The sequence below is a fragment of the Pleurodeles waltl genome, chromosome 6 (genome assembly GCF_031143425.1).
Source record: "Pleurodeles waltl isolate 20211129_DDA chromosome 6, aPleWal1.hap1.20221129, whole genome shotgun sequence".
NCBI classification, from domain to species: Eukaryota; Metazoa; Chordata; class Amphibia; order Caudata; family Salamandridae; genus Pleurodeles; species Pleurodeles waltl.
Genome location: NC_090445.1, coordinates 559,272,850 through 559,299,385, shown reverse-complemented (window position 1 = coordinate 559,299,385; position 26,536 = coordinate 559,272,850). Strand labels below are relative to the sequence as shown.

General features: G+C 46.3%; 1 protein-coding gene across 1 annotated transcript in view; it reads left to right on the top strand.

Moving 5' to 3' along the window:
• AMPD1 (adenosine monophosphate deaminase 1) overlaps nt 1-26,536 on the top strand; it is a 1,595,039-nt gene that overhangs the window by 1,479,798 nt on the left and 88,705 nt on the right. Inside the window, exon 12 of the mRNA XM_069242152.1 lies at nt 8,260-8,370. Coding sequence (XP_069098253.1) covers nt 8,260-8,370 — 111 coding nt within the window. The remainder of the gene's footprint in view (nt 1-8,259; nt 8,371-26,536) is intronic.

Sequence of the window (26,536 nt, the reverse complement as noted above, 5' to 3'; positions counted from 1 at the left end):
CAGTGGCTACCATTAAAGGTTATTTATCGGCCTTGTCAGCCTTCTTATGTCTTCCAGACCAACCATCTTTATTTAAATCCCCTATTGTTATCAGATTCTTGAAAGGTCTTCTAAATCAATATCCTCCAAAGCCATTCGTTATGCCGCAATGGGATTTGTCCTTAGTCCTGACTTTCCTTATGGGGTCCCCTTTTGAACCTATGCATTCTTGCCCCTTGAGGTATTTGGTTTTAAAAACAGTCTTCCTGATAGCTATAACATCAGCAAGGAGAGTGAGTGAGTTGCAGGCCTTATCAGTAAAACCCCCTTATACAACTTTTTATGGGGATAAGGTGGTGTTGAGGACCAAGGCTGCTTTCCTCCCGAAGGTTGTTTCACCCTTCCATTTGGCTCAGGCAATTACTTTGTCCACGTTCTATCCTCCGCCTCATCCTTCCAAAGAGGAAGAAAGACTGCACCGTCTGGACCCAAAGAGAGCGTTGAGCTTCTTTATCGATAGAACAAAGGATTTCAGGCTGGAGGATCAGCTGTTTATTGGATACGTGGGCAAGAGGAGAGGAAAGGCAGTCCACAAGAGAACACTATCCAGGTGGGTTGTTCTTTGCATTAAAATATGTTACTCTTTGGCAAAGAAGGATCCTCCTGAGGGCATTAGAGCTCCTTCCACCAGAGCTAAGTCGGCCACTTCGGCCTTGGCCAGAGGTGTTCCTGTGGTCGACATCTGCAAGGCCGCAACTTGGTCGTCCCTTCACACTTTTGCAAAACATTACTGTTTGGATTCTGAGGTTAGAAGGGACGGCCATTTTGCACGGTCAGTGCTGCAGGATTTCTTGGTTTGACCATTTAGGCACCCACCGCCGGGCGTGGTACTGCTTTGGGACTCTATTCATGAGGTGAGGAATCCACAGGTAGTTGTATCCATCAGAAGAACGAGTTACTTACCTTCGGTAACGACTTTTCTGGTGGATACATTAGCTACCTGTGGATTCCTCACGGTCCCACCCGCCTCCCCATTGCCTTTCTGGTCTTACCAAGTAATCCTTGAGTGCGCTCCTCTTGGTCTTTGAGGGTGCAATAGATGTATATATAATATATTTATATATATATATATATATGTATATATCTTTATGTATATACTTGGTGTGTGTATATATTTTAAAAGAGAGAGTTTTATATATATATATATGTACATAAAAAGATTTACAGTTATTCATACAATGTGGTGTATTTTTACAATATAATGGATGTTGCCTTGCTCTTTCATTGCATTGCCTGGTTGTTCTCATGCACGTAAAAAATGATTGGTACTGACGTCCGCACGTCGTCGAGGACCTCTTATTGCCTGTATGACGTCAGACGGCGTCGCGTGGGCGACAGTGACGTCCTCGTCGACGTGCAGAGACTAGTAAGAAGATTTCCGTCGAATGCTGGCGCCATGGGAGTATTCATGAGGTGAGGAATCCACAGGTAGCTAATGTATCCACCAGAAAAGTCGTTACCGAAGGTAAGTAACTCGTTCGTCTGTTCTATAGAAGCCCTCACCGTCCCAAAGGCTGGCATGCTTCATTATGGGACTCCTCCTCACATTGATATCGGTCTACATCAGTATGGACTACAACCTTATATAAATATATACGGGAGGTGTGTAGTCAAGAGTCAGAATGTGATTGTGAAAGTGGGCATACAGTTCAAATCAATGTAAAGGCGTTTGACAAACAACTTGTGCTTGGATAACTCAAATTGATATGTTTTAATTCATAACCTATTGGTAATCGTTATTCTATTTTGTCATAAAGTCCTCTGTGGCTTAATTTGGGGAAAGCTGCCCTTCCTTGACATAGGGATAGTTTCTTGTAAAATCAGCAGGGAACTACGCACAATGGTGGTTTTACACAGTCCTAATGAAAGGGAACAAGCACAAAGAACTCTATGGAAAATCGCTTTGGGGATCTGGTTTGGAAAAACAGACTCTGAATTCTGTGTTTCAAACATCTTTTTGGTTGCCAGAATACAGCCAGTACAAGATCTGATTGGTATAGCGAGTGCATTCATTAGTGTTCCGAGACCGTCAGATAATATCTACTCATGGGATATCCTGTGTGGTCAGCTGAGAGCAGTGGAGTTTGGTGGGGGGGTGGGTACTGGGGTAAACTGATAAATTGTCAAGGTCTTGAGGCAGTATTCCTTGGCTACCTGTTGCCAATGGAGCGAAGTAGGAGGCAGTGTTGCGCCACACTTACACATTTCTACCGAATGTGACAGCCCAGCCAATCAGTCTAAACAAAAAAAGAGAACAATTTTTAAGAATTGAAACGAAAGCTGTGTTAGTAATCCACGTAAAGAGCAAAGAAGTGAATGAAATATGTTGCAAGTAAACCTGGTCTTAAGGCAGTGCTGACATGTGAGCGATTAATTGATTGCGCCAATATTATTTTTGCAGTTATGACATTTTAAAGGTTTGTTTAAATAGATACAATAAATAATTGGGAAATGATGCTTTGGGCTCTGAAGTTGAAAGCATTTATTTACATATGCCCTTCCAGAATCCTTGGCAAATTTGGTTTTACTCCTACCTCTCACTGCCCAGAAGGAGCACGCAGAAGATCACAGTGCGTCCACATGCAGTGCCTGGACCTCTAATAATAAAGAAGCCAAAAAAAAAAAAAAAAAACACCCACACACACCCACACACACACCCACACACTCACACTCTCTCTCTCTCTATATATATATGTATATATATATATATATATATATATATATATATATATATGTTACCAAGTGGAAGTCGCCACTCTGTAGTTACAATTAGGACCTAGTTTCTGTAGAAAAAGCTGTTTTTTTGCTTGCCCATATCTTTGGCAGCGCTTGACGTATCTTCACAAAAATTTCCAAAATAATTAGACAGTCACGTGAGCTGATGTCTGGGAAGTTTCAGTGTGATCCATCAAGCAGGGACTGAGATAAAGAAGGGGGCGAAATTTAGAGTGTTTCCAATGTTAATACCCATAGGTAAAATTGAACAGCGATAGCACAAAAAAACACTGGACGGAATTACACCAAATTTGACAGAAAGGTAGCTCTATGGTCCAGAAAGAGCCCTTTTTCACTCTTGCTATTCATTCTCTGTTGTGCTTGTCTTAAATGCTTAATTTTTATTGGTGCATTTTGTGAAATGTCCCTCCTTTGTGTGCTGAGTTCCCTCCCCAGGCGTTTTAACTAAGTGAACATTTCTGTTGGCCATCAGACTACGTCACACTTCCTCCTGTTACAGCGTGTGATGGCCCCTCCTCCGGTTTCGGTTTGCCTTTCAGCCCAGCCGTAATCCTTTCTAGATATTCACGCAGGAAGCCAATAACTCTTCTGCTCATGCTCATGGTGCCAGTGGCACTTTGAATCGGCTTGCTTCTGTCAACTGTTTTACTTTTCATTTTCAATCTATGTGGCAAGAAAAGTCCAGTTAGAAATTTACAATACTAATAGCTGTAACTCGAGCAAACGCGTGACCCATTCCATTGCAATTGCTTGTTTTTCTTGGAGCCTCACGGTATATACAAATATAATTCTGCAAACGAGGCAAGCTCAACAGTTTACTAACCATCGGCAACCTTCGTGTTTCTGGGGCACAAGAACCAGGATTTGTGCATGAGATGTTCTTTTCATTGTGCCTGTAAGCTTTATGTCATTTTAATTTAACAGAATCGAACATGAAACAGCAATTTTAACGTGGTGAAAACATTTTGGACATGTACCAGAGGGTGTCCAGCAGCATGGCGTTTACCAAACCGTCTGTTCTCGTGCAAGGCAAGTGGCCTCAATGTCTTCATCTCATCGGAACAAAGTCCGAAGCTGCTGAGAAAAGGCAAAGTGTAGATAACAAGCCCTCTGATGAAAAGGAAGGCGCAGTTGTTTTCGAAAGAGCCTGGTATGTAAAATAAAGAAAGAATTACAAAGGCTGCTTCCCCACGCCTCATCCCGAAAACCATTAGCAACATAAAAACCAGTCACAAGACTTCTGTTTGTGGGGCACTAGAAGTTAGAAAGAACAAATAGTACCTCGATCTGTGCGGCGCAGCAGACGGGCACCAATTAAATTGAATCAATTAGTGCTTGATCCCTGCTCTACATAGAAGAAAGGAAATTATGCCAGGCATGCCTTGACGAATTACGAGGCTTTAAAGAAGAGTGCCATGTAAACCAACAATTGTCTGGCTCCAAACCCTTTACTGAACACAACAGAGTCTCGTAAGCGAGAAGCATGTGCTAGCGCAAGCACTCACAGGCTTGACCCTAAAAAGGACCTTACCTGCTACAATCTTGTTTTCCAAATTCATTGTGGATGAGGATAAGTAAGAAGATATGTCCAAGCATGGGCGTCCGCAGAACCTTTTTAAGGGGGAGCATAATTTTAACTTCGTCCATCCTAAGGCAGAGTAACACCACAGCAGCTGTAGTGGAGGAACAATGCCCCCCATCCCACCCTGGGGGCGCTCATGTGTCCAAGTGATCCTTACCCCATTCCTGATACATAAAAATGATTTCCTCTTTGGTAGAGGGAGGTAAAACCTGCGTCAAGGGCCAACAGATGAATCTGAAGCAAACAAGGTGCCATTTTGATTGGTAGGCTATAGAAAATTACAATCATAGACTGTCACTACCAGGAATATTACCAGTATCCAGGTGATCCAATGCTGCAATAATCTTGACTAGTGAACATCAAAGGTGGTGGATTCATCCTGGTCTAAATTAAGGACGGCATCAAATTGTATGCAAATGTCCTGTTGTTCTTGAGCAAGGGTCTTAGCTAGGATATATAATTTTGCATAATAGGAAGCAATCTCTACATTGATAGGCTATTGAGACCCCACGATGTGTCCCCAAGAGTGTCTAATTGCCACTATACGTGTATGGACAGTCCTCGTTTAAGACAGTCTGGCTAACAGCAAACCTGATTTATATCCCTCAAAGTGTGTCAAGGCATTATGGGCCAGATGTAGCAAAGGTTTTTACCCATTCTGTGTCTATGGGAACAAGTGTTCGTACATATGGCTCTATATTCCTTACAGTCATGGGAAATCAATTTTCCAAGGGTCTGTAAGAGCAATAACTGTTAAGTGGTGTCATCTGAACTGGTGTCAACAAAGGCGTTTTTCAGTTTTGCCAATTCTTTCTCTAAAGATCACAGCTGCATGTGGAGTGTTTTATTACCTCCTGTAGTAGTATTCATGCAGGTGCCCTGATAACAGACCTCGAAGGCTGGCCTCTGTGTAATCGTTTCATTAATGGAGCCTGCATTTACATCAAAGACGGTAGTGAGTGCCATGACAATTGCCTATAGATGGCGATATGCAGGGCTGAGGGTTGAAAACTGCAAATGGGTATGCATGTGGGCTGTGTATCCCACTGCAGCATCAGTAACAACGGGTTATGGTCAGATATTTTGCTGGCAAGATATTCAGTAACATAAACCAAATTGGGTGTTTGTATTGTGGAAAAGAACAGGTAGATGCGAGTGTGTACAGCATGAAGTACTGAAAAATAGGAATAGTCCCTGGAGGTGGAGAAAGCTGCCCTCCAAAGCTCTATCAACCTTCAGGTTGGCACCCAATTGGTGAGAGCTACCACGTGTTTCAGCCCCCAAATCTGAAAAGACCCTCCCAAAAGAGTAACACCGATATGTAATCATTCGGGGGATCTTTGGGGTTGTATCCCAGAGGGTATCTGGCTGAGTCGGACTCACCATCCGAATCTGAGGTATAAAGAATATGATCTGTGAGACTTGGCCAAAGGGCTGCAACAGCAGCTATCACAACATCTCTGAATTCCCTGGGCTGCAGTTGGGTAGGAGCACTTGCGGTCCATTGTTGAGTAGTGGCTGGGTGTCTTGATCTCTTTCGCTGTTTGTTCCTCTTCTGCTCTTTCCATTTGTTGGACGTAGAAGGGTACCCTGTCTGGTCAAACTGTTCAGCCCAATACTATGCTGCCTCAGGGATTTTGAAGAACCACGATTTTTAGTGGGACAGTACTTTCAACTTGGCTGGAAATAATAATGCATATTCAATACCCATGTCTGGGTGCTTAGTCTTAGTCCTTATGATGCAGAAGCTTAGCAACCACATGCCTTGGTAGGACCCAGAGGGAGAGTTCAGTGCACCAGAACCCTCTGAGCCCTTTCAATAAAAATAGACAGACCTTGAGGAATCACACCTCTGGACATTCAGTTCTCCAGGAACCCTGTCATTTCCTGACCTTCTTAACCTTCAATGAGCCCCCCAACTTGCACATTGCTGCCACCAAATCTGCTCTCAGAACTTTCAGCCCTTCCCTTCAGAAAAAGCACTCTGTATGTGAGGTCACACAGTTGTTGTTGGAGGTCCTGAGCCTGGGTTGCAAGCTTCTATGGTGGAGTCGGTCTAGGTTACTTGTTACCTGAATTGCAGCTGGCCCTCCCGAACCAGGATCATGTTGATGGCCATAGATTCCATTTTTGATTCCAAGCAATCTTGAGTGTTGTTGCTGGCAAGAAGTATGGCATCTTGCTTGCCTGATGGGGTCCCATTGACTTTGGTAGGAGATTCCACTTGCTGTTCAGGTCACAGATCAGAGGGCTGAAGTGTGCCTGGTTTGTCCCTCCACAATTTCAAAGAGGATCATATAGCCAAGGTGGCGATGACAAAAGAGTATGGCAATAAGCATGTGCTGGAATTAGTGATCAGATAAGGGGCAATTGTTACCATCCCATTTATCAGACCACTAAACACCGTTAGGCTGGGAGCATGAGCAGCTGGTTCAGTCTCAGAGAGACCCACAGGATGCACAAAATATGGTCTGATAAAAAGTGCAGTCACCTAGGAAGATCCAGGAAGGTGAAAAACTCGTTTTGCTGGTAGAGGTAACAAGGGTAGATTTCATGACATCAGTGGAGGTGTAGCCCTCAGAGAGTCCAGAGAACATTCTCTTGAATTGCCGGTGGGTGGAGGTGCAGCCTTCACCTTACTGTCCAAGCAGTGTTCCCTGCTTCAAGGAGGTTAGGTTATGCGCATGGAAGAAGAATGACCCAGGCGAAGGAGTTTGTATCAATAGAATCCGCAGGGCCACCTTCCAGTGGCTCGGTATGCGGAGAGAGATCCCCAGGTCCATCAGCCTACTTAAGGGCACCCTGCCAACATCAAGAGAAGCTGTGCGGACAAGGCGGTGACAATCAACGGCCCTGAGAGCACAGCGGCACCTCAACAGCCCATCCAAAGCAGTGCCCTTCAAGGAGAGCGGGCAATGGTGCCCTAATTGTAAGGGCAGGCCGACACAAAAGGCAGCTGCGCAATAGGCCGCCAGCACTGACCCGGGGTCGGGAAACAGGGTTGGCGGGGGAGTGTTGGGATTTTAGAGGAACCCGGGGAAGCCAATCTACATATCTACATAGCTACAGAAGTCTTGGGGTAAAAGATTTCACTGACCACACAACGGAATCGGTATGCAGTCCCCCTCGGCTGCGAAATGCGAGCGCCAAGCTCACTGCCTCACGGCCCGACCTGTGGTCGATCACCGTCACCAAACGGGCTGCACTGTTTAATCCTCGCAGTGCCGGTCTGAGCCAGGGAAATCTAATCAGAAAGCTATTCGAGGGTCATCAGTGTGCCATGTCTTTCTTGTTAGAGCTGCCAGGATGAGCGATGTAGCTGGATTGTGAGATAGTCCTAGACCCGGTGCTGTAGTCCAGTGAGACGCGTTACCAATCACAGCTGCAGTAGCCACATCTCCGTTTCTAGGTCTACTTCACAACCCCAACCATATTTCCTGGGCAGTGACAATGAGGACAAATGCATGTAATAAAGTATTGTTTCACACAATTTTGTGCTCTATGCATTGTGATTATTACAAACGCGCAGCGCTGTAAAGGACGCTAGGGTCAAGTTTGCTCTTCGTAAAAAATAGTTTAGATACATATAAAAAAGCTTTTGTACTATTTCAGATTTCTCACTACTCTTAGTCCAGCTCATACTAAATTATTCACGTCCTGTATACCCTATTCAAGACACTGAAAGAATAAAAAAAAATTCACTGAGGAATATGAAACACTAACCTGAAAGAAATTAATCAGTTATTGAAAATAAATACCTCGTGGAAATATGTTATGATCAAATGTGAGGTTAAGCACACATTTAAGGCAATGTATCGTTAAATCTAAATCGTATGCTCCATTTTTCTTTTCAGATTCATTCACATGTTTCAAATTGTCTTTATTCTATACTTTTCTTTCAGGAGCCCCTCATGGAAGAATATGCTATTGCGGCACAAGTTTTCAGTCTTAATACTTGTGATATGTGTGAAATAGCCAGGAACAGTGTCCTTCAGAGTGCTTTATCTCATGAGGTATGTTTAATTGTTGCAAATTTGTATCTTAAAGTGTTCACAGAAACGCTCTGACAAAAATGAAGACATACCAAAATACTTAAATCGTATTCACTGGAAAGGTAGGCACAAATGTTACATATTGTAGTTGTAAATTGTATTTATATAGCGCTTACTACCCCTAATGAGGCATTAAAGCTCTCTGCGCCAAAAACATGCTATTCTAGAACCCATTAGAGTTAAAGTTAAAATTAAATAATTAGTTCATTAGTACAATGTGTTTTCTTTTTTACTTGCAGATTAGTTGTTGTAAATTTATTAAGTTTGTGCTCTAGAGTTCTCGTGTGTTTAGTGGTGTTGTAAGCAGGGATAGAATGATGTGAGTGGATTAGAAAAGGGACGTTGTTAGTTGTTATTGGGAGTAATGGACATGTGCATAAGGTAGTTGGATCAATTGTCTATAAAAGAGGGAGAAGTTTGAAAAGGATGTTTGGGAGTTCACAGTGGTCAAAATGTTTCGGTATGAGTCAGCAAGATGATGGATGAGATAAAAGTTATGTTATGTTGATTTGTAGAGTGCTGTAATCACCCCTGAGGGTATCCAGGTGCTAGTGCAGGTGTGAAGGTGTCTGCCAGTGCTCTCTCTCTCTAAATTGGTATGTGTGAATTGGTGTCCCCAATTGACAAGGACTTTAACCCCACTTATAAGTCCCTAGTATATGGTACCAGTGGTACCAAGGGCATGGGTGTGAAAGGGGTCTTTAGGGCCTGAAGCACTGTTTGTGCCACTCTGAGTGACCCAAATGAACTATTGACTGAAGGCCAGCCATTGAAGACTGCAGGAGCGGTGTAAACTGCTTGAACTCATAGATGTCCACACGATGTGTGGCACAGTCAAACCACTATCTTTAATATGTGTCAGTCACCCCTAAGGGAGGCTTCCTGAGCCCAGAAAGCAGGGTGCATTATATTAAAGGTGTGGACATATACATGCTGTTAGAAATGGGTCTCTAGTTGGCAGAGGCATACACTCTTGTCCAAGTAGGGACCACAATCCTAGTCAGGTTAAGTCACAACATAATCCAAATTATCCTGTGCCCACCTTCTGGTAGCTTGGCACTGAGCAGTCAGGCTTAATTTAGGAGGCGATGTGTAAATCATATGGTAACACAGTGACAACACCGCAAAAGTACAACACACAGGTTTAGAAAAATATATATTATTTATCTGCATAAAATAAGGTCAAAACAACAGAGATCCAATAAGCAGAATTTGAAATATCACTCTTAAAGTTTTAAAAGAATCTCAGTCCTTAAAAATAAACAGTTGTCTCTTTGTTAGACACAGTACCTGGGATGCCTCAAAAATAATGACGCACAGAGATTGCAAAGGAGGAGATGTGTGGAAAAATAAGGTGTAGCATTGGATTTTCCGTCGCGGTACAGATGATGCGTCGTTTCTTTCCACTCTGCAAGGGGTTTGCATTGTTTTTTGGCATGCAGTCTTGGTTCCTCACTGTGATGAAGGGATATTTTGATGCCCAGGGACGATGCATTGAAAATCCTTGATGCGCGTGAAGAAGGAGCAGGAGTTGCATCGATCTGGTAGGCTATGCGTCAAATTTTCCGTCGCAAGATAGGCGCTGTGTCGAATTTCCAGTCGGGAAGTCAGTGCTGGGTCGTTCTGGTTGGCTGTGCGGCTATTTCTCAGCTGCAATGCAAGCTTTGTATCAATTTCTGCAGGCTTTCTGTCGATTTTCAATGCACAAGGAGTTTCTTGAAGAGGTGAAGTCTTTGTTGGCCCTGAGACTTCAGAAACAGGAGACAAGCTTAATACAAGCCCTTAGAGACCACTTTAGGGGAAGGCAGAGTCCTTCCAGCAAAGTCAGAGGCCAGCAGGTCAGCAGGGCAACAGCAGGGAAGCAGTCCTTCTCAGCAAATCAGACCAGATGAGTCCTTTGGGCAGCCAGGCAGCTCCTCGGACAAGATGCAGGTGTAGGTCCAGAAGTGTCTGAATTGGTGAGGTCAGAGACCCAGTTTATATACCCAAAAATGCCTTTGGAATGGGGGAGACTTCAAAGAGCGTTTTTGAAGTGCACAAGTTCCCCTTTCAGCCCAGTCCTGTTTGCGCGGATTCCAGTGTGGGGTTATCAGTCCTTTGTGTGAGGGCAGGCCACTGGCCTTTGAAATGTAAGTACCAGTCCCTCCACCCTTCCAGCCCAGGGAGACCCATTCAGTAAGCAGATGAATGCAGATGTGACTGACTGTCCTGTGTTTGTGGTTGTCCGGGTAAAATGCACAAGGGAGCTGTAAACCAGCACAGACCAAATGTTGATTGGAGACAGGCTGTAAGGCACAGATGGTTTTAAGTGCAGAGAAATGCTCACTTTCTAAAAGTGGCATTTCTAAAATAGTAATATAAAATCCAACCTCACCAAGAAGCAGGATTTTCTATTATCATTCTGGCTATACTAAATAGGACCTGGTTACCCCTTGCCGATCAGAATCTACCACTCAAAAGTTATCTGAGGGCAGTCCTAATGCTAGTCTGTGAAAGGAGCAGGCCTCACAGAAGTGGAAAAATAATTTAGGAGTTTTTTACTACCAGGACATATAAAACACATATGTACATGTCCTGCCTTTTACCTACAAAGCACCCTGCCCTACGGGTTACGTAGGGCCTACCGTAGAACTGACCTATATGTAGAAAAAGAGGAGTTTAAGGCTTGGCAAGTACTTTTAAATGCCAAGTTTTAGTGGCAGTGAAACTGCATACACAGGCCTTGCAATGGCAAGCCTGAGACATGGTTAAGGGGCTACTTAAGTGAGTGGCACAATCAGTGCTGCAGGCTCACTAGTAGCATTCAATTTATAGGCCCTGGGCACATATTGTGCACTTTACTAGGAACTTATAAGTAAATCAAATATGCCAATTGGGGTTGAATCAATGTTACCATGTTTAAGGGAGAGAGCATTTGCACTGGTTAGCAGTGGTAAAGTGTGCAGAGTCATAAAACCAGGCAAAACAGTGTCAGAAAAGTGGATGAAGGCAGGCAAAAAGTTGGGGATGAACACCCTAAAGCATGTCAGATGTAATATATGCAAACTTATATGTCTCTATAGTGGTCTTTTCCATTAAAGGCTACTATAAGTGAAAGGTGGTCCATAGGATAACATGGGCTGACACCCGGGCAAACCTGAGTTTGCCAGCTCCATTATGGTACTGCCATAATAGATCATGTTTGGTATCAAATAATGTGCCTTTCCACACCTGACATGAATCTTGTGCTGAGGGCGACATGGCATGCACCCAAGTGGCGACCTTAGATGTTACCCACTTGGTTGCCCCAGCTTTCCTCACCACCTAAAACGGATGGCCCGGATGGTTGTGGAATTTGCCGAATTCAGCTGCAAATGTGATTTTTAGAAAACAGAAATTGCCTTTCTCAGTGTCCTATTTTTGGGATACAAATTATCAGATGCAGGCAGGAGCCTAGTGCCCCACTTTCTCGAAAGATGTGCACAACCAACAAATACCATTAAAAAAGCTCCAGTCCTTATTGAGCTTTTTAAACTTTGGCCAAACCTACATTCCAGATTTTGCACAACGTATTTAACCACATTGGGCCTTATTACGACCTTGACGGAAGGTTTTCCTCCATCACAAATGAGACGGATACCCTGTCCGCAGTATTAGGATCTCCATTGAATATAAAGGGATCGTAATACGGCAGACAGGATATCGATCACATTTGTGATGGAGGAAACCCCTCCGACAAAGTCGTAATAAGGCCCTGTGTGATTTATTATGCCAGACCTTTCAAGCAAATAATGGACAGTTGAACACACACGTAGTCTCAGAGCATTGCAACAAGACATGCTTGCAGCAAAACACTTACACACAGGCAACAAAACACATTTGGTCATCAGAGTAATTGCTGTTGCCATTGGCTTCACCTATGTAACATTTAATGAAGGTGATTTCATCCCTACTGCATACAAATCACATTTGTATTTCACAGCTGAACAACACTTTGCTCCCACAGAAAAGATTCTGACTGTTGTTCAGATGGCTGACATAAAAGAGAGACCACTGGCTCAGGGGAAATGCATTATTGTCATCTCTTCGATCCCAGCACTTGAGGCTGTCACAAAGACCAGCATTCCAAACGCAAAAGCATTACACCTACCCTGGATCCAATGGGCACAATCTCTGACAGCCACTAATGTTGATTACATTTTTGACCCAAAATTACAAACTCAAGAATTCCTTCAATATGAAATGGAATATCCAATACCAGCAAATACTTTGCCAATTTATCAATATCTAACGATTATTCACATTGATGGTTGAGCCCAACCAGCCATACGCACTAAACACCAAAACTCCGCCGCTTGCACGGCTGTGAGTGGCTACAAGAAAGAGGGTGAATTCCATCCGCAAAGTATTTAGACACAGACCTTAAGGGACTGTACTGCACAACTAGGAGACCCTAATGCTCTGGTGATGGCACTGGAACACACGGATCCAGAACAACTAGCTTTAATAGTCAGTGATTCGTACTACTGTGTGCAGTCCTTCAATTAATATCTGCATTACTGGTGCCAGAATGGGTTCAGAGATTCAAAAGGTAACACCATCAAACACAGGCTACTGTGGGGGAAAGTAGAGGATCTGAAAGAAACGCTACCCAATGCCCATGTAGTTCATACATTGGGGCATCAACGTGTACATGTTACAGGCTATACCTTGGCTGATGAAGCAGCCACGTCAGCACTAGCTACGTCTTCTGTTGCTGCAATAGCTCGTTCATGAACGAGACTGGACGATGAAACACTGGCTGCTGTGAAAGCTCCAGCTGATGGCAAGGCATTACCAAAGGGATATCTTGCCAAATATTCCTATCACATAACTTGCCTGACTACTACCTTAGTAATAATACCAGGGGTGGGTGATCGTGTGATCCCCAACCAAGATCAAAGATCTGAGTTGATAAAAGCGGGACATGAGGGAGTTGCTTCTGCTCATGCAGGTGTGACTGCTACTATTTCTTTACTACAAAAATGCTATTGATGGCCAGGTCTATACTAACAGACAAAACAGCATGTGCTTTGCTGTGACATCTGTCAGCAAATACAAGGGACTGATGTCAAATGCCCTCCACATACACCCCTTCTTATTTCAAACAAACCACTGCAATGTGTGTGCCTGGACCATTGTGGTCCTCTGACACCTGATGGTGCATGCAAATGCATTTTAGTTGCTGTAAACTCATGCTCCAGATTTCTATGGGTATGGCCACAATGATCAGCTGACGCTCAAACTGTCATTAATGATTTGCAAGTCTTTCTTGATATATATGCCTTTGTGACTTCCACTTGGTGCAGGGTCCTGCCTTTGGTTCAGGAGCATTCAGGGATACCATGGCTTTGTTAAGGGTCCAACTCCATTTCTGGTACCCCTGCCATCCTGAGGGCAACAGTGTATTGGAACAGAAGAATCAAGACTTAAAGCAATCCTTCTCAGCGAGAGTATTAGGCACGGGTCGTAGTTGGCTTAGTCACCTGTATGGAGTCCGGAGAGTGCTTAATAATCTGCCCAGAAGGTCCAATGGAGGGTGCACCTCATATGAGATGCTGTTCGGGGCACAAAGTATGTTCCAGATATTGATGACTCTGGTGCGCAGGCGGCAGGCACACCTTTTGACCTTCAATGAATGTGTCACTGTCTTGCAGGAATTTCAACAGTTCCATGATGAAAATACATCTGCCTGTGCTGCCTTCTTGGGAATAAGGTATACACCAATAACATTCTGAAAGATGGGGATCTAGTGCGAGAAAAGATTGCTGTGAAAAAGGAGTTTGGTCCTTCATGTCGTGCACCGGTTCTAGTCCTGGGAATACACAGTACCAGAGCTGTTATTCTACCACTGTTGCCTGGTTCAAATGAAAACCGCTTTATCTCCATTGATAATGTCAATTTGCAGCATGTAGCAGATCCTACAAGGCAGAGCTAGAGGACTCCCGGGTAGTTCCTTAATCCCTCTCATTACAGATCAGGAAGTTCCTCTACAGGTTTTGAGCAGAGATGCTGACACTTCCCCGAGCTTAGTGGGGTGGAAAATATTCTTTCATTAGTACCACTATCTTCATCTGCGACCAGAAATGACCAAAATAATAAGCAATACTACTCAAATGCAACTCAAACTGATGGAATTGTCTAATACAAACCACTGAGGGAGACTTCTGCTAGTTCTATACTTTCTCACACCGCTTTAGCTTTTGCACTAACTGCTTCTGAATATCTGATAGAGACTTCTAGTTGCAGATTCCTTACCTTTGAATTCCTCCAGGCATCAGTCTGGATCAGGAGATTTTTCTTCGAGCAGTACCTCTGCGTGCTATCAGGTGGCATTGGTCGACTCTGCAGGCGTCGTTGGCGTTGTGTTCACTGTGATGAGGTTGCGATCGTATATAGGCGCCACCCTGGGATGCTGACGTCAGTTCTCTTCTTTCCGCGCCAGCCTACGTGCAGATCCAGAGAGAGCTACCTCAGTCATTTTTGGACTACTGCGCCATTTATGTTGAATTCTTTTTGATGAGGACGGGATGCATTGAGGGATGTCCCCCAAGACCGGTTTCAACCCTGCGACACCTGTCAGCAAATGATGTTGGTGACAGATCCGCACCTCGTGCGTCTTTGGTGCTTGGAGCGCTATCAGGACCCAAAGCCGTGCTCCGAGTGTCAGGCCATGAACCCGAAAGCTTTGAGGGAGTGGTCCCTAAAGCTAACGATGGTCCAAAAGTCGACTCCGTGGCGCTCATGGTCTCGTTCGAGAGGAATGTCTCGAGATCGGCCGCGGAGTCACCACCACTCTTCGTCCTCGAAGTCATCGGGACATTTGGATCATAAGAAAAAAAAGTAAAAGAAGGACAAGCATTCTTTGACTTCACCCCGTCGCTCGGATGATGCAGCGCGAGAAGAGCATCGACGCTATAGGCCTCCATCTTCGGAGACTTCCTCTGAGTCCACTCCGTGCTTCCCCGACTTCCCGGGAGCTGGAGCCACCCCTGCCCAGCTCAAAGAGTTTCATGAGACTCATTTGTGGGCATACCGACCCACCTTCGGCACCCTCGGGCACAGGGGAGTTGGTGGGGGCCCCCTAGGATTCGAATTCGTTGGATTCAGCCACAGCTCCGGAGGGCCCCTCCGGATCCAATCTCAGAACCGTCCCGACGCCAGTCGTGCCACAGCAACCTTCCCCGGCGTCGGGACAGACGACGACGCTTCCGCCGATCCCATTCTCATAACAAACAACCCGGAGCTGGAACTATGTAGCTCAACGGCAATTCTGTTCTCTATGGGCTCTCCTGGGCCCACGGTTGATCCAGACCCTGATGCTTATGGGTATGAATACAAGGAGAGTTCGGAGGAGACTCTGGACCCTTTAGAATACCAGCTTGACCCCCAAGTGGACTGAGTGCAGGATTTGGGTGGTGCCAGTGGTCTAGACACCTCCCCTGACACTGGTATGCTCTCTCCTCCTATCGTGGCTACGGAGGAGGGTGCCTCATACTCTATAGTGGTGCGAAGGGCGGCTGAGGTCTTGTACCTTGAGCTACCTTCTATGGAAGTTAGGCCTAATATCCTAACAGACGTACTTCAGCCGGGGTGTAAGGAAATGCATCCTTGGCATGGTTACCCCCTAACTTTGTGCCTTTGTTGATGCTAAGTTATGATTTGAAAGTGTGCTGGGACCCTGCTAACCAGGCCCCAGCACCAGTGTTCTTTCCCTAAACTGTACCTTTGTCTCCACAATTGGCACAGCCCTGGCACTCAGGTAAGTCCCTTGTAACCGGTACCCCTGGTACCAAGGGCCCTGATGCCAGGGAAGGTCTCTAAGGGCTGCAGCATGTCTTATGCCACCCTAGAGACCCCTCACTCAGCACATGCACACTGCCTCTCAGCTTGTGTGTGCTGGTGGGGGGAAAATGACTAAGTCAACATGGCACTCCCCTCAGAGTGCCATACCAACCTCACACTGCCTGTGGCATAGGTAAGTCACCCCTCTAGCAGGCCTTACAGCCCTAAGGCAGGGTGCACTATACCACAGGTCAGGGCATATGAGCATGTGCACTATGCCCCTACAGTGTCTAAGCAAAACCTTAGACATTGTAAGTGTAGGGTAGCCATAAGGGTATGTGGTCTGGGAGTTTGTCAAACACGAACTCCACAGTACCATGATGGCTACACTGAAAACTGGGAAGTTTGGTATCAAACTTCTTAGCACAATAAATGCACACGGATGCCAGTGTACAATTTATTGTAAAATACACCCAGAGGGCATCTTAGAGATGCCCCCTGAAAACATAACCGACTTCCAGTGTAGGCTGACCACTTTCTGCCAGCCTGCCACACACCAGACATGTTGCTGGCCACATGGGGAGAGTGCCTTTGTCACTCTGTGGCCAGGAACAAAGCCTGTACTGGGTGGAGGTGCTTCTCACCTCCCCCTGCAGGAACTGTAACAGCTGGCGGTGAGCCTCAAAGGCTCACCCCTTTTGTTACAGCGCCCAAGGGCATCCCAGCTAGTGGAGATGCCCTCCCCTCCGGCCACTGCTCCCACGTTTAGCGGCAAGGCTGGAGGAGATAACGAGAAAAACAAGGAGGAGTCACCCACCAGTCAGGACAGCCCCTAAGGTGTCCTGAGCTGAGGTGGTCCCTGCCTTGAGAAATCCTCCATCTTGAGTTTGGAGGATTCCCCCAATAGCATTAGGGATGTGTCCCCCTCCCCACAGGGAGGAGGCACAAAGAGGGTGTAGCCACCGTTAAGGACAGTAGCCATTGGCTACTGCCCTCCCAGACCTAAACACACCCCTAAATTCAGTATTTAGGGGCACCCCAGAACCTAAGAAACTAGGGGCCAGATGTAGGAAAAAAGCAATTTGCGACTTGCAAATTGCGAGTCCCTGCGACTCGCAATTTGCAAGTCGCAAATTGCTATGCAGTACGGTGTCTCAGACACCGACTGCAACTCGCAATGGGGTCGCAATGACCCACCTCATGAATATTCATGAGGTGGGTCGCAAATTGTGGCCCCATTGCGAGTATAGGCACTCGCTAACATGGAGGCCTGCTGACGTCAGCAGACCTCCATGTTAGCGACCTGCTTTTAAATAAAGCAGTTTTTTTTTTTTGAAGTGTAGCCCGTTTTCCCTAAGGGAAAACGAGCTGCACTTAAAAAAAAAACGAAACCTTTAGTTTCGTTTTTTTCAGGGCAGGGAGTGGTCCATTGGACCACTCCCTGCCCTGAAAAAATATTTTGGGCTCCAGTCACAAACTGGAAGGGGTCCCATGGGGAGCCCTTCCAATTTGCGATTGGGTTACCATCCACTTGAAATGGATGGTAACTGCGATGCCATTTGCGACCGCATATGCGGTCGCAAATGGTATTGCATCCCAATGCGACTCGCAAATAGGAAGGGAACACCCCTTCCTATTTGCGAGTCTGAAATGCATTTTGCGAGTCGGTAATGACTCGCAAAATGCATTTCTGCATTGGGATACGCGTTTTGCGACTCGCAAACGGCAAATTTTGCCGTTTGCGAGTCGCAAAACGTTTGCTACATCTGGCCCTAGATTCCTGCGACCTTAACAAGAAGAAGGACTGCTGACCTGAAGCCCTTCAGAGAAGACGGAGACGGCAACTGCTTTGGCCCTACCCTCTGATAAGCCTACTGTTCGACCACACTACCACAAAATAGAGCATTAGAATTATCTACTTTTGCCACTATCTTACCTCTAAGGGGAACTATTTCTTACTTTGAAATAGTATATACAGAGCCAACTTCCTACATTGGTGGATCAGCGGTGGGGTCTAAGACTTTGCATTTGCTGGACTACTCAGCCAATACCTGATCATACAAATAAATTCCAAAAATTGTCATTAGAAACCGATTTTTGAAATTTGAGCTATTTTTCGAAATTTTTAAAAGTCCTGATAGGGCCTTGTGTAAGTCCCTGTTAGCATTTCTTTTAGAGTTTAAAAGTTTTGTAAAAGTTTGGATTAAGTTCTAGAGATAGTTTTGGATTCTTAAAAAGTATCCCAACTTTTAGAGAAATAATGTCTAGCACAGATGAGATGGTGGTGGAAATCAACCTCACCCCTTACCTGCATCTTAGGATGTCAGAGTTAAGGACTCTGTAAAATAAAAAATAGAGAAACTGGATCAAACCCTACCAAAGTACAGCTCCAGGAGCTTTTGGCAGAGTTTGCTAGAGACCACCCCTCTGAAGACAACCTTACAGAGGGGGAAACTAGTGACCTGGAGGAGAATCTCCCCCCTCCTGTCCTAGTTAGGGAGCCCAGGGTTTCTGAAACCCTGACTCCACAAGTGATAGTCAGAGATGCTGCCTCTCCCTCAGGGGAGTCCAACAACTCTGGAAGCATTGAGGGCAGCCTCAATGAAGATGACCTCCTGTTAGCCAGGATGGCCAAATGATTGGCTTTGGAGAGACAGCTCCTAGCCATAGAAAGGGAAAGACAAGAGATGGGCTTAGCTCCCATCAATGGTGGCAGCAACTTAAATAGGGTCAGAGGGAATACTGACATGCTAAAAATCCCCAAAGGTATTGCAACAGAATATGATGATGGTGATGACATCAGCAAATGGTTCACAGCTTTTGAGATGGCTTGTGCAACCAGAAAAGTAAACAAATCTCACTGGGGTGCTCTTCTTTGGGAAATGTTCACTGGAAAGTGTAGGGATAGACTCCTCACACTCTCTGGAAAAGATGCAGAATCCTATGACCTCATGAAGGCTACCCTAATTGAGGGCTTTGGATTCTCAACTCAGGAGTACAGGATTAGGTTCAGGGGGGCTCAAAAATCCTTGAGCCAGACCTGGGTTGATTTTGTTGACTTCTCAGTCAAAACACTGGATGGTTGGATTAATGGCAGTGGTGTAAATGATTATGAAGGGCTGTACAGTTTGTTTATGAAGGAACACCTTTTAAGTAATTGTTTCAATGATAAACTGCATCAGCATCTGGTAGGCCTAGGTCAGATTTTTCCCCAAGAACTGGGAAAGAAGGCAGACCACTGAGTCAAGACAAGGGTGACCAAGCCTTCCACAGGGGGTGACCAAAAGAAAGGGGTCACAAAGCCACCCCAGGGGAAGAGTGTTGAGACATCCAAGGCAAAAATTAAAGAGGCTTCTACAGGGCCCCAAAAACCTGCACAGGAGGGTGGGTCCAAAGCCTCTTCACAATCCTCATTTGGGTACAAGGGTAAAAACTTGGATCCCAAAAAGGCCTGGTGTCGCAGCTGTAGTCAGCATGGACACCAAACTGGATCCAAGGCCTGTCCCAAGAAAGGTTCCACTTCAACTGCTACTCCAGTTAGCACTGGAATAGCCTGTCTCCAGGTGGGATCAACAGTGTGCCCAGAGCAAATCAGGGTTCACACTGAAGCTACCTTAGTATCTGAGGGTGGGGTGAGCTTAGCCACACTAGCTGCCTGCCCGCCTAACATGCAAAAATACAGGCAGCAGCTCTTTATTAATGGTACTAGAGTAGAGGCCCTGAGGGATACAGGTGACAGTGTCACTATGGTGACAGACAAACTGGTTTCCCCAGGACAATACCTGACTGGACAAACCTATCCAGTCACCAATGCTGACAATCAGACTAAAGTACATTCCATGGCTATGGTAACTTTAGAATGGGAAGGGATCACTGGCCTGAAACAGGTGGTAGTCTCTTCAGCTATACCAGTTGAATGTCTGCTTAGAAATGATCTGGAGTCCTCAGCATGGGCTGAGGTAGAACTCAAAACCCATACAGCCATGCTGGGTATCCCTGAACTGGTGTGTGTCAAGACTAGGGCACAGTGCAGAGCTCAGGGTGAAAAAGAGGTGTTGGGGTCTTGAATGATGGCCCAACCCTCCAAGAGAAAAGGAAAGAAGACTGGGGAACCAGCTCCAGCACAGAAAAAAAGAAGAACCTCTCTTCTCAGGAAGAAGTTCTATCTGCTGAGGGAACTGAGCCTATAGAGTTGGAACTTTATCAGGTGGAGCTCTTGGGCCCAGGGGGACCCTCAAGGGAACGGCTGTGCAAGGGGCAAGAAACTTGTCCCTCTCTTGAAGGCCTAAGGCAGCAAGCTGCTGAGGAAACCAAAGGAAACGTCAGTGGAGCCCACAGGGTCTATTGGGAAGATAGACTCCTTTACGCCGAGGCAAGAGATCCAAAACCTGGTGCCACTAGGAGGGTGATAGTGCCTCAGGAGTTTAGGGAGTTCATTCTGACCTTAGCTCATGACATTCCGCTTACTGGGCATTTGGGGCAAACCAAGACATGGGAGAGGTTAGTCAACCATTTCTATTGGCCCAATATGTCCCAGAAAGTAAATGTGTTTTGAGCCTCCTGTGCCACCTGTCAAGCCAGTGGTAAGACAGGTAGCCACCCAAAGGCCGCCCTCATTCCACTTCCAGTGGTGGGGGTCCCCTTTGAAAGAGTGGGAATGGACATAGTGGGTCCACTTGAACCTCCCACAGCATCATGGAATCAGTATATCCTAGTAGTAGTGGATCATGCTACTAGGTACCCTGAAGCAATTCCCCTTAGGTCCACTACTGCCCCTGCAGTAGCCAAAGCACTCATTGGTATTTGCACCAGAGTGGGATTTCCTAAGGAGGTGGTTTCTGACAGAGGTACCAACGTCATGTCAGCTTACCTAAAACACATGTGGAATGAGTGTGGGGTGACTTACAAATTCACCACCCCACACAATCCACAAACCAATGGTCTTGTTGAGAGATTTAACAAGACATTGAAGGGCATGATCATGGGGCTCCCTAAAAAACTTAAAAGGAGATGGGATGTCCTCTTACCATGCCTGCTTTTCGCCTACAGAGAGGTGCCTCAGAAGGGAGTAGGGTTTTCCCCCTTTGAACTTCTGTTTGGCCATCCTGTTAAGGGACCACTAGCTCTTGTGAAAGAAGGCTGGGAGAGACCTCTTCATGAGCCTAAGCAAGATATAGTGGACTATGTACTAGGCCTACGTTCCAGGATGGCAGAGTACATGGAAAAGACAAGTAAAAACCTTGAGGCCAGCCAACAACTTCAGAAGATGTGGTATGACCAAAAGGCTGCTATGGTTGAGTTTCAGCCAGGGCAGAAAGTCTGGGTTCTGGATCCTGTGGCTCCCAGGGCACTTCAGGACAAATGGAGTGGCCCTTATCCAGTGCTAGAGAAGAAGAGTGAGGTCACCTACCTGGTGGACCTCGGCACTAGCAGGACTCCCAAGAGGGTGATCCGTGTTAACCGCCTAAAACTCTTCCATGACATGGCAGATGTAAACATGTTAATGGTTACAGATGAGGACCAGGAAGCAGAGAGTGAACCTCTCCCTGATCTCCTCTCCACTGACCCTAAAGATGGCACAACAGATGGAGTGATCTACTCAGACTCCCTCTCTGGCCAACAGCAAGCTGACTGCAGGCAAGTCCTCCAGCAGTTTGCTGAGCTCTTTTCCCTAACCCCTGGTCAGGCTCACCTGCGTACCCATGATGTGGACACAGGAGACAGCCTGCCTGTCAAAAACAAAATATTCAGACAGTATGACCAAGTTAAGGAAAGCATCAAAGTGGAAGTCCACAAGATGCTGGAGTTTGCAGTGATTGAGCACTCTGATAGTCCCTGGGCTAGCCCAGTGGTCTTGGTCCCCAATCCTCACACAAAAGATGGCAAGAGAGAGATGAGGTTCTGTGTGGACTACAGAGGACTTAATTCTGTCACCAAGACAGATGTTCACCCCATTCCAAGGGCAGATGAGCTGATTGACAAGTTGGGTGCTGCCAGATGCCTGAGTACCTTTGACTTGACAGCAGGGTACTGGCAAATAAGAATGGCACCAGGAGAAAAAGAGAGAACAGCATTCTGTACACCTGATGGGCACTATCAGTTTACTGTGATGCCCTTTGGCTTAAAGAATGCCCCTGCCACCTTCCAATGGTTGGTGAATCAAGTCCTTGCTGGCTTGGAGTCCTTTAGTGCAGCTTATCTTGATGATATTGCTGTCTTTAGCTTCAGCTGGCAGGATCACCTGGTCCACTTGAAGAAGGTTTTGCAGGCCCTGCAAGCAGCAGGCCTCTCTATCAAGGCATCTAAATGTCAGATAGGGCAGGGTACTGTGGTTTACTTGGGACAACTTGTAGGTGGAGGCCAAGTTGAGGCACTTCAACCCAAGATCCAGACTATTCTGGAGGACTGGGTAGCTCCAAAACCCCAGACTCAAGTCAGGGCATTCCTTGGCTTGACTGGGTACCATAGGAGGTTTGTGAAGGGATATGGATCATTAGTGACACCCCTCACAGAACTTACCTCCAAGAAAATGCCCAAGAAAGTGAACTGGACAGTGGAATGTCAACAGACTTTTGACACCCTGAAACAAGCTATGTGCACAGCACCAGTTCTAAAAGCTCCAGATTACTCCAAGCAGTTCACTGTGCAGACAGATGCCTTTGAACATGGGATAGGAGCAGTCCTGTCCCAAAGAAATTATGATGGCCTTGACCAGCCTGTTGCTTTCATTGGCAGGAGGTTAATCCCCAGGGAGCAGTGTTTGAGTGCCATTGAGAGGGAGGCCTTTGCTGTGGTCTGGTCCCTGAAGAAGTTGAGACCATACCTTTTTGGTACTCACTTCATAGTTCAAACTGACCACAGACCTCTCAGAAAGGAGAAAACCCTAAACTGTTGAGGTGGTCCATATCCCTATAGGGAATGGACTTTATAGTGGAACACAGACCTGGGACTGCCCATGCCAATGCAGATGGCTTTTCCAGGTTCTTCCACTTAGAAAATGAAGAGTCTCTTGGGAAAGGTTAGTCTCATCTTCTTTCGTTTAGGGGTTTTTGTAAGGAAATGCCTCCTTGGCATGGTTACCCCCTAACCTTTTGCCTTTGCTGATGCTAAGTTATGATTTGAAAGTGTGCTGGGACCCTGCTAACCAGGCCCAAGCACCAGTGTTCTTTCCCTAAACTGTATCTTTGTCTCCACAATTGGCACAACCCTGGCACTCAGGTAAGTCCCTTGTAATCGGTACCCCTGGTACCAAGGGCCCTGATGCCAGGGAAGGTCTCTAGGGGCTGCGGCATGTCTTATGCCACCCTAGGGACCCCTCACTCAGCACATGCACACTGCCTCTCAGCTTGTGGGTGCTGGTGGGGAGAAAATGACTAAGTCGACATGGCTCTTATCGAATAAAGAGTGTTGATAATTATCGATAAGCCTATTCCTATCAATATTGGGACAGTTTGATTTTATAGACTATTGTATATGTCTTGTGTTTATCTCTCTTTTATTGAATTTTACTTGATATTTGTCTTGTGTTATCGATGTTTTAGTATTTATGTGGTTGTTTTGACTTTGTATGACTTGGGTTTTTACTTGGAATTATATTAAAAATTCACCCTTGATTCCTTTGACTTTAACTGATCGATAGAGAGATTCATTGCTCGTATGAGTGAGGTGTGATTGGTTTGTCCGTGGGGGATTTTTTTCATGATTCCACTGTGCTACGGTACCCTGTTCCCCCCGGTATATTGGTTGTAGGAGGGTCCCCTCTCTATATTTTGTAGGAGGGTCCCCTCTCTATATTCTTGGTTACTCCCCTCAGAGTGCTATACCAACCTTACACTGCCTGTGGCATAGGTATGTCACCCCTCTAGCAGGCCTTAAAGCCCTAAGGCAGGATGCACTATACCACAGGTGCGGGCATATGTGCATGAGCACTATGCCCCTACAGTGTCTAAGCTAAACCTTAGACATTGTTAGTGCAGGGTAGCCATAAGAGTATATGGTCTGGGAGTTTGTCAAACACGAACTCCACAGTACCATAATGGCTAGACTGAAAACTGGGAAGTTTGGTATCAAACTTCTCAGCACAATAAATGCACATGGATGCCAGTGTGCAATTTATTATAAAATACACACAGAGGCCATCTTAGAGATGCCCCTGAAAACATACCCGACTTCCAGTGTAGGCTGACCAGTTTCTGTCAGCCTGCCACACACCAGACATGTTGCTGGCCACATGGGGAGAGTGCCTTTGTCACTCTGTGGCCAGGAACAAAGCCTGTACTGGGTGGAGGTGCTTCTCACCTCCCCGTGCAGGAACTGTAACACCTGGTGGTGAGCCTCAAAGGCTCACCCTTTTTGTTACAGTGCCCCAGGGCATCCCAGCTAGTGGAGATTCCCGCCCCTCCAGCCACTGCCCCCACTTTTGGTGGCAAGGCTGGAGGAGATAATGAGAAAAACAAGGAGGAGTCACCCACCATTCAGGGCAGCCCCTAAGGTGTCCTGAGCTGAGGTGACCCCAGCCTTGAGAAATCCTCCATCTTGAGTTTGGAGGATTCCCCCAATAGGACTAGGGATGTGCCCCCCCTCCCCACAGGGAGGAGGCACAAAGAGGGTGTAGCCACCCTCAAGGACAGTAGCCATTGGCTACTGCCCTCCCAGACCTAAACATACCCCTAAATCCAGTATTTAGGGGCACCCCAGAACCTAGGAAACTAGATTCCTGCAACCTTAACAAGAAGAAGGACTGCTGACCTGAAGCCCTGCAGAGAAGACGGAGACGACAACTGCTTTGGCCCCAGCCCTACCGGCCTGTCTCTCAACTTCGAAGAAAACTGCAACAGCGACACCTCCAACAGGGACCAGCGACCTCTGAAGCCTCAGAGGTCTGCCCTGCACCCAAGGACCAAGAAACTCCAGTGAACAGCAGCTCTGTTCAAAAACCTGCAACTTCTTTGCAACAAAGAAGCAACTTTAAAGACTTCACGTTTCCCGCCGGAAGCGTGAGACTTCCCACTCTTCACCCGACGCCCCTGGCTCGACCTGCAGAAAACCAAAACCTTAGGGAGGACTCCCCGGCGACTGCGAGCCCGTGAGTAACCAGAGATGACCCCCACTAACCCCCCACAGCAACGCCTGCAGAGAGAATCCAGAGGCTCCCCCTGACCGCGACTGCGTGTAACAAGGGACCCGACGCCTGGAACCAACACTGCACCCGCAGCCCCCAGGACCTGATGGAACCAAACTCCAGTGCAGGAGTGACCCCAAGGTGACCCTCTGCCTAGCCCAGGTGGTGGCTGCCCCAAGGAGCTCCCCCTGTGCCTGCCTGCATAGTTGAAGTGACCACCGGGTCCCTCCATTACTTCCTATCTAAAACCCGATGCCTGTTTGCACACTGCACCCGGCCGCCCCTGTGCCGCTGACGGTGTACTTTCTGTGCCTTCTTGTGTCCCCCCCCGGTGCCCTACAAAACCCCCCTGGTCTACCCCCGAGGATGCCGGTACTTACCTGCTGGCAGACTGGAACTTGGGGCACCCCTGTTCTCCTTTGAAGCCTAGGTGTTTTGGGCACCTCTTTGACCACTGCACCTGACCAGCCCTGAGCTGCTGGTGTGGTAACTTTGGGGTTGCCTTGAACCCCCAACAGTGGGCTACTTATGCCCCAACTTTGAGACTTGTAAGTGTTTTACTTACCTTCAAACCTAACCTTTACTTACCTCCCCCAGGAACTGTTGATTTTTGCACTGTGTCCACTCTGAAAATAGCTTATTGCCATTTTTACAAAGAATGTATGTGATATTGCTTTTATTCAAAGTTCCTAAAGTATCTAAGTGAAGTACCTTATTTTAAAGTATTACTTGTTAATTTTTGAACCTGTGGTTCTTAAAATAAACTAAGAAAATATATTTTTCAATATAAAAACCTATTGGCCTTGAGTAAGTCGTTGAGTGTGTGTTCCTCATTTATTGCCTGTGTGTTTACAACAAATGCTTAACACTACCCTCTGACAAGCCTACTGCTCAACCAAACTACCACAAAATAGAGCATTAGAATTATCTACTTTTGCCACTATCTTACCTCTAAGGGGAATCCTTGGACTCTGTGCACATTATTTCTTACTTTAAAATAGTATATACAGAGCCAACTTCCTACACGGGGTCTCCACATCAGAACCCCTTCCTCCCTGTAATGAGGCACTGACAGATGTCCTTTTGGGTACTTGGTTCAGACCCAGCACAGGGTCTCCTGTGAATAGGACAATTGCCCGCCGCCATCGGCCTGGCCGACAGACCCGAAATTCCTCACCCAACACCCCACGCATGAGAGCCTTG